The sequence below is a fragment of the Mesoplodon mirus genome (genome assembly GCF_964341445.2).
Source record: "Mesoplodon mirus genome assembly, chromosome: 10".
In the NCBI taxonomy this organism is placed as follows: Eukaryota; Metazoa; Chordata; class Mammalia; order Artiodactyla; family Ziphiidae; genus Mesoplodon; species Mesoplodon mirus.
The window spans coordinates 36,958,617-36,967,690 of NC_138986.1; the positions used below are offsets into that span (position 1 = coordinate 36,958,617).

At 46.0% G+C, this 9,074-nt stretch overlaps 1 protein-coding gene across 1 annotated transcript in view; it reads right to left on the reverse strand.

Annotated features, from left to right (window-relative positions):
* Nucleotides 1–8,415, reverse strand: part of RNF217 (ring finger protein 217) — a 128,338-nt gene extending 119,923 nt beyond the window's left edge. The window contains exon 1 of the mRNA XM_082633544.1: nucleotides 7,455–8,415. Within this exon, the coding sequence (XP_082489670.1) occupies nucleotides 7,455–8,330 (876 nt within the window). The 5' untranslated portion in view covers nucleotides 8,331–8,415. The remainder of the gene's footprint in view (nucleotides 1–7,454) is intronic.
* Nucleotides 8,416–9,074: the final 659 nt, after the last annotated feature.

Genomic DNA, 9,074 nt, shown 5'->3' on the forward strand with positions numbered 1-9,074 from the left:
AAGAAAAATGAAATAAATATATATTTAACCTATAAATAAGATAATAAATGCAAAGACCGTAAAAAGACCTTGGGTTTTAGAGCCAAATGGACCTGAATCGAAATCCCACCTTTGCCATTTCCTAGCTGTGTGATTTAGGGCGAGTTACTTAATCTCTCTAACCTTGAGTTTCCTCACATAACATTCTGCTACCTACAGTACAGAAATTGAGCTATTCCTGTTTTCTTGAACCCATTCTAATCAGAAAGCCAACCCCACCAGTGCCAATGAAAACAGCACTGTTCACACTTACAAATAATCTCCTTGTTGGGAAATCCAATGGTCAATTTTAATCTTTATCCTGCTGAAACTATCGGAAGCATTAGACAAAAATGATTACTCTTTCCTTCTTAAAACATCACCTTTGTTTGGCCTTTGGGTAACCACTCTGCCTTGGTTTTCTTCTTGCTTATCTGGCGCTCTCCCTTTCAGACTTTTTGCTGGTTCTTTCGTAAGTCCCAGACTCTTTGTCTGCAAACACTGGTATGCCCAGACTCAGTCCTCAATCCTTCCCTATCAACTATCATGCCCCAGGTGACCTCATCTGGTCTCATGGCTTTACATATCAACTATATGTCAAAAATGTTCAAATTTACATCTTCTGTTGAGATCGCTCTGCTGAATGCCACACACCAACTGCCTATTCAACATCCTTTTATGAATGTCTAAATACCTTTTTAAACTTAGCATGAACTCCTGATTCTCCTTAAAACTAGTCCTCCTACAGTATTCCTCACCTTATTAAATGACAAACCCATTCTTCTAATTGCTTGGGCTGAAAACCTGAGTCATCCTGGACTCTTTTTTCTCTCATCCCACACCCAATCATCAGCACATTCTGTCAGCTCTACTGTCACAATATATTCAAAATTCCACCAGTGCAAACCATATTCACCTCTATCACCCTAGTCTGAACTGTCACACCTCCCCTCTGGTTTACTGCCATAGTCTTCTAACTGGTCTTTTTACTTCCATTCTTGATTCCCATAGTATATTCTCCACAGAGAGCCAGAGGTACTTTCTCATAAAGTACTTTCAGCCAGTACTTTCTCATAAAGGTAAAGTCATATCTGATTAGCTCAAAACCATCTTACAGCTTCCGATCTCATTCAGAGGAAACGCAAATTCTCCATGGCCTTAAAGCCCTTTCCGATCAGCTTTTCCCACTCTTCCTGCTGGCTTCTTCTTATCGCTCACCACCTCATTCCCTATGCTTCAGCGGCATGGATCTTTTTGCCACTCCTGGAACCCCCCCAAGTATGCTCCTGTCTCTGGAACTTTATACTTGCTGTTCCCTTAGATATCCTCATGGTTTGCTCTCTCACGGCCGTCAGAAAGATCTCTGCTCAAAAGTCACCTTGTAAAATAAACCCTCCCTGACAACTCCTAAAAACACTATAAATGTATAAAGAAAAACCTCCTCCCCAATATTTCTTATCACCCGTCCCTTGTTTTTCTTTCTCTATAGCCCTTATTATCTCCTAATATACTAAATAATTTACTTATTTTATTATCAACCTCTCCCCAGCCTGGTATATAAACTCCATGAAGTAAGGGGCTTTATCTGTTACTGTTCTCTGTATCCCCAACACCTCCAACAGTGTCTCATAGGTAATAAGTATTTAACATGTAAGGGAATTAAAATTAAATAATAAAATGTGTAAAAATGCTTGGAATATAGATGTTCCATTACTGGTTGTTATTATTTGTGGAAACTCAAGTGTAACTACCCAAAATTGATAGGGCAAATAGTACTGATAACATTGAAAGAGAATATTATTCTAGGAATTAATTGTCCTGCAGACACTGAATTTTTGTTTTAAGACAGAACTTGATTTGGGAAGGTTCATTTCGCTTATCACATAAAACCCTTCTGACACAGTGAATTTAAACAAAAAAAAAACCCAATTCTTTGAAAGTATCATAACTTTAAAGATTTGTCACATTGTCATGAATGATCCAAAACAAACTTAGCAAAATTATGTTTTCTTTTAAGCAAAGGTAATAAAGATTTTGAAAGAAGCAAAGTATTAACTAATATTCTATTTATCACAATTACAAAGAACTCTGAGAAATATGTTTATTAAGAAAAAAGTAATGCGTAGATTTATTACTTTGAAATAAACATAATAGGAGGAATAGTAATATGCTTACTAAAAGGTTAACTGGTATTTCAGAATCGGCTTAAGAAAATCCTCCCAGAAAGGAAGCAGAAGAGGGGAGACCCACAGCTGTCTGAGAACTTAAAGGAAAGCTTATTTATGCTTGGAAGACAAAGCTTGGAAGAAACACTGCCAACTAGTCTCTAAGATGGCTCCTTGGGGGCATTTAATACATTTATAGATTATCTCATGGCCCTTGCCACACAAGTACTCAATAAATGTTTGTTAAATGCGTAAATGGTACATTAACAAATGAAAAAGTTAATTATAAAAAATTATGACTCAAGTATCTGTCTACATCCCCATCACAAACTCTTAATAAAAAGCTGGGAGCTCAAGTCCTAACGTTCTCCTTTTGCCGTCTCTCATATGAGGAGTAAGGAAGAGCCTTCAAGTGTAAACGCTGAGCTCTATCTACTCTAGGAGAAAAAAGAAAAAATCACCACTGTAAAGGTTTCAGTTGACGCCTGAGGTAAGTAGTACTAGTCATGTTATTTGAGATCTTGTAGGCAATGGAGCACAATGCAGGGTTTCTCCACGTGGCGTCGCCATCTCCAGATGCTGGAAGCGACGGGAAGGAAGACACCCAGGCAGTGCCTGGACCAGGTCCTGCTGGCCCAGGGATGAGCCCTTGATAGGGGATTGATTCCTCTGCAGAAATCAAGTGCTACTTAAAATCGAATTTTGAAAAGTAAGAGAAAAAAGAAATTATTAAAGAGAAATGAAGAAATTATTCAAAGAGATACCATTAAAGAGTCAGAAGGGGAAAATAAGTAAGTGCATGAGTCAGGAAGGTATAAAAGCAAACGTTATCACAGCCCCCCAATACACATACACACACACACACACACACACACACACACACACTCATTCTGTACACAAAAAAATAAGCTTACATATGCCTGGATTCTCACTTTTCAAATTCTCAGAGTGATTTAACAGAGTTCAGTCTCTTTTATTCTTCACATTTTTAAGACTACCAAAATCACACCTGGCATGATAGGATCTGTAAATCACCTGTGTGAAGACGACTGCATGCAAACTCCATATTGAACAGGACAGATTCTAAAAATACCCAGGTTGTTTTAAGGTTTAAAGGGAAAAAGTAGGTTACACTTTTACCCATACAAGTCTGGATGACTCAGAGTTTAATAATAGGATACAGAAGCTTTCATCCCTAGGTCACTGATTTGAGGGTGACTATGGTAGACAGTCATTCTAGGACATTACCACCTAGCAGCTGTTTTGTTCACAAACTGTAGAAGAAATGTGTTGCTTGTCTCTATTAATACTCATTTGACAGGTGTATACATTCCAAGTCACATGCATCTGCGAGCACTTTGAAGCAGAGTGATGAAAGCTACAACAGCTGTTACCTTTAGAAAGCCCTTAGCATGCCCAATTCTCTTCTTTCTTTACGTAAAGTACTAAATACTAATATTTCACATCATAACAGATTTTACTGTCTCAAACCAAAATCATAAAAGAAAGATACCTGTGGAGGATTTTTTGAAATGAGCACAATATCATCCTATGAAACAAGGAAAACAACAATCTTTCCTCCTAGAAAACGTGGTAAAGGCCAAACCAGCTGAGGTCAGTACTCAGAATGGCCCTGCGACCTGCAGGAGACTGCAGACATCCCTGGGACTGTGCACTCTAAGCCATGGTCATACATGCACACATAGCTTACTAGGAAACATACTTCTAAAATGTATGTACCAAAGATTTATGTACCCAGGGAACACAAACCAGTTAAACTCCCACTATCTCTGTCATGGTACTCTAGAGCCTTTAAGTAACTCCCCTATGTAAGTGCCAAAGATTATAATGTGTCAGTTCGATCCTTCACCATGGCAACTGGAAACTGGATGGTACCTATCGGCCAGTAAAGTCATTCCACTAAGAAGGATTCTCCAACAGCCCCAGTCACAGTGATAACTGAAGAAGAATTATGTTTTGAAAAACTATTATTTTTAAAACACAGTATGGAGGTATTTAAGTCACCACCCTACTATGCCTGCACTGAAATAATGAAGACACCTATCTATCAGCCTTTGCCACATATTCAGTCCACGGCACTAATGGAAATAAGATTTATGATCTAAAAACCTGCATTCCTGTCTTCCAACTTTGTACCTTCTTTGAAAGAACTCAGCATCTCCTTTTAGAAGAATATTAATTTAACCAGGCAATATTCCAACTCACATTTAGTATGCATTTTTAATGTTTGCATAAAATGCTTAATAGGGACTCTGCTTTGTTTTCTTAAATGATGTTAAATAATACACTATTTGGCACAGATCCAAAAGATGATGAAAAAAGTCACTAATAACTTTTTATTTCAAATATATCATTTTACTTTAAAATGTCTTAAAAGAGTCTTGCATGTTCAAGCTTGACAGATGTACTTCTGTCAAAACCAAAAAGCCTTATAAAATGAGAAAGAGGGCACTCTCCATGCCCTTTGACCTGGCTCAGTAATGCAACAAAACAACTCTGCAGTTTGATTTTGTTTTGCTTTAGAATTGGTGTGTCATTACAGATCATGGTCTGCAATCCCATTTCATTGATGTGGAAATTAAGACACAGAGAGGTTAAGTGATATGGAAACACAGACTCTTTAAGTAGAAGGGACCTTATCATTAACACAGATCAGAATGATAACCACAGGCCTAGTTTTATCCAAGTGAAAGAAATGCCATTTTTGTATAAGCTAAAAGTTTGTTTAAAAACTCTTCAATTCTAAGTTTAATAACAAACTTAGCAAACCTATTATTTTTGTCTACTTTAAGTCTTTGTCTTTTGTCTTAAACATCAAGAATCTCAGAGTAGAATTCAGTGCTCAGGCAGATCACCTCCTTCTAGCCGTGGTTTCTGGGGGCAGTTTCATCATCTCTTTGTCGCTCAGCTCTTCATAAACTCAATAACTAATTAGTTGAGCATCTGTTATGTGTCAGACAACATTCTAGGTGCTAAAGCCACAGTAGGGAACAAATCATGTGAAAACTCCTGTCTTCATGGAAATCAACTGCATAAGTACAAGACAGAGTATTTTTATCACTATGGAGAAAATAAATAGCTGGAAAGGAGATCTAGAGTGTGGGGTGAGGCTCAACTTTGGTTGACCACCAAAAAGGTGGTCAGTGAAGGTCACACAGGTGACATCTGCATACAGACCTGAAAGGGAGAAGGGGAAGGAGTAAGCAAGGGAATGGGGGGTGGGGGGGACTCCAGGGGGATAGTCCAGGCACAAGGACAACACACACAAAGCCCTGAAGTGGAAGCATGCCTGGCCTGCATGATTCATCTTTTTGTTGTTGTTTCTTATTTCAAATAAAGTGTATTTTTTCTTTATTGAAAGTTCTGTCAAATACTTCAGAAGAAGGTCAGAAACATACATACAATCCTAAATACTGCCCACAACCTTCAGATACTATGTTACCTCAGAGGAGTTTTTCCCAGTTGTGCATGGCAATGATTCCTCACTCACCTTGCCACCCTCCCACTCCCCACCCCCATTCCTTCTCTTTCTCCACTGGAGATCAAAACACTGACTTCCTAAAACTAACTTATGGTGGCCAAAAAAATTTTGCTGTGGGGAAAGGGCCCACCTTAAAGGAATCAAACTGCAGAGTACCCCAACCTATAACGACCACCTCCCTTGAACTTGTAAACGCACTGCATCTGTATCCAGCCCTTAAGAGTAAGTGTTACATGATATTGTTACTCCGCTTACATCTTATTATATGCTACCTTGTATTGTTCTTGTGTACACATCTTGTATACACACAAGGGGACTTCCTTGGAGCAGGGTCCATACCTTGGGAATGTCTGAATCCCACCACAGGGCTTTGCACATGGATGGCACCGATATCTGTTGGGCTGTTTGACAGTGATGTCATAGAAACTGACACAATGGGCAGCAGGCTTTCCTCCTTTTTCAAGCATCTGTCTGCCGATAAAGCATGAAAGAGACATCATAGTCTCTCACAGGCGTTCGGATAATCTCAGCCATCTTGGCCAAGTCACTGTTTGTCTAACATTCCATTCTGTCTAAATTCCCCTTTGCGTTTGCCGTTGGGCACGTTACACACTTTCAGTCTAGACACAAGCATGGATTAGCCACAATACACAGAGGAACGGCACCGTGTGAAATCCTCTTCAGTTCGCTTCAGCCAATGTTATTAAACACTATTATGGGAAAGGATACCAACATGAAACTACCAGACACAGTGGCTATAAAACACTGTCCATACAGCCCAGTCAGACAAACAGACACATATGGAACAACTTCAGTGCATGCAAGACATCCAGAAGTATTTTGAAAGTATACAAGCAGTGGCCTGGAGGGTGAGGTAAGGCTTCACAGAAAAGTTGGCACCTGAACAGCCAGAGTTTTGAAAGACGAATAGGCGTAGGACAATCAGACATGGGATCAAAGGGCATTCCGAATTGTGCAAAACACTGGCAGAAACATAACAGACTGAAAACTGCTGGAAGGACGCATTCACCACCAGGGAAGGAAAGCTGGTCTACTGCACTCTTAAACTTTCCAAGAAAAAAAACAAGTTTTCAAATAAGGAGCTGAGGAGGAAAGTTTCACCAGCACTTGTTTTGTTAAGCCTCTTAGCCTTGCTTTGCTTTGTTTTGCTCTTTCTGTTTTGTTCCCTCTCAGAGAAATAAAGCACTCTGCTGGCATAAAACTTCAGTGAGAAACAGTACTTCAACTTCACTGAGGAAAAAGAAACTGAAAAGCAGACCAGGGCCAAGGAATAAATAAATTAGTAACACTTTTTCTGGATTATCTAAATGGAGCAAAATTTCAAATTCGGTATCATTCATTGCAACTGTTCTCTCCACCAACTCAATACCTATTTATTTTATGCCTACTATTTGTTAGTTTCTGGGATACCAGGCCTCTGAGGCACTCTCATTGCCCTCCTCTTTGAGCAAGCTCCTTGCTTGCAATCTAATAAAAGAAATAGCAGAAGGCAATTCACTTGTACCCTGTTCCTTCTATGGTTGCCAATCAAAGCTGGAAGCTCAAGCAGAGTTAAATTCCAGTCAAGTTAACCAGCAAAGACAAACACACTTAAACCAACAATGGAGATGTAAGAAACTGACAGAGGTCCTCCATAAGGGTGTTCATCACCTCTTCCTGTGAGCAGGGAGCTGGCGAGCTGGACTTCCTGGCCAGTGATTTGGAATGCTGAATGGGGGACAGGGGAGGGACAGAGGGGCTGAGGTTACCTGGGAGCTCAGGTAGACTTTGAGGCACTCCTCGCACACGGCCTTCTTGCAGCAGGGCAAGGGCTTGATGGGCTTGTCTTCCAGGCACACCCGGCACATCAGCACCATGAGGGGCGCATAGGGATCCCCGACCCCACCCAGGCCAGAGTAGGGTGGAGCTCCCAGCAGGCTGGGCACGGAGAACGGCTCGGGCGCCAGGTAGAACTCCAGCTCGATGCTGCCGCCGTCGGGGGACAGGGGGTCCGCTGGGAGCGACAGCCGGGGGCTGGGGAAGGAGGAGGGGGTGCTGGGAGGGTTGGTCACCGGCGGAGCCCGGGGTGGCGACGCGGGCAGCGAGAGCCGCTCCGCCGAGGGGACCTCGGGCAGATCGTTCTCCACGCAGAACACGGAGCAGAAGACTTGTCTCTTGGCGGGGGGCGGGCGCCGCTGGCCCAGCACGTCCAGGACCAGTCCGTCTGGGGCCCCGACGCGGGCCCGGGGCTCCGGCAGCTCGCCGGGGGGCGCCTCCTGCTGTTCATCCCCTCTCTCGTTTCGGTCCCCCGCTTCCTGCTCCTCCTTTGCCAGCTGCTGTTGCAAAGCCTGGGGGTTGAGGGGCCCGGTGTAGGCCAGTCCTGCGGGCTGCGCCGGTGCCTGGTTCTTCTTCCAGCTCGGGGCCCCCCGGCTCCTCGCGGGCTCCGGGACGCTCGTGTCCGCGCAGCCCCAGTCGCTTCCGCAGCTGTCGCCGCTCGGCTCGGCGGAGGAGGCGCGCGGCCCGGGCGCCCCGGTGCTGTCCCTCGGCGGCCTCGGGGGCTCGGGGTGGCCCGTGGCGCCGCCAGGGGGGGTCCGCGCCTCCAGGGGCCCGCCGCTGCCGCTCACCGTGCTCTGCTCCTCGCCCATCGCCGCCCGCGGCCGAAGCCGCCGCCGCCCATCCAGCCGCCGGGACCCCCACCCGGCGCCGGCGGGCAGCGGGGGCAGCGGCTCGGCTCCACTCGCGGCTCCGCTTCTGCTTCCGGGTCCCTCCTCCGGGGCTGGGACGCCCCGAGCTCCCTCAGGGGAGCCCGTGCTCCCGGGCGGCGGCGCGCGGGGAGCCCGGCCCGGCCCGCTGCTCCTCCTCCTCCTCCTCCTCCTCCTGGTCCTCCCGCGCGGCCGGGCACCGCCTCGGGGGCGCCGAGGGCCGCTCGCTCGGGCCGCCGGCGCGCCCGCCCCACATGCAGGTCGGGGCGGCGCCGCGGCCCCCAGGAGCCCCTGGAGGGACAGAAGCGTCCGGAGGGAGGAGGCCGTCAGTCCCGCGCCATCGCCGGTCCCCGCTGGGGGCCGGGCGGCCGGAGGGCGGTGGTCAAAGGGTCGAGGGGCCTGTGGCGCCGCCGCGGCGCGCACCAGGAGGGGCAGCCGGAGCGCGAGCCAGCCGCCGCGGCCCCTGGGGGAGAGGCCGGAGCGCGCGACCTCCCGCTCCCGCTCCTCGCGCTTCACCTAGCGCCCTCCTCACGGCCCCTCACCCCACCCCTTTGGCACACACCTCCCCACACGTACACACGCGCGCGGGCACCGCGCACTCACTCACGCACACCCCGAGTGGGTGTGATCTCAGACCAGGATGCGCTCTCGCCCCCAGGGTTCACGCTCGGCCTCCACTAAACCCTC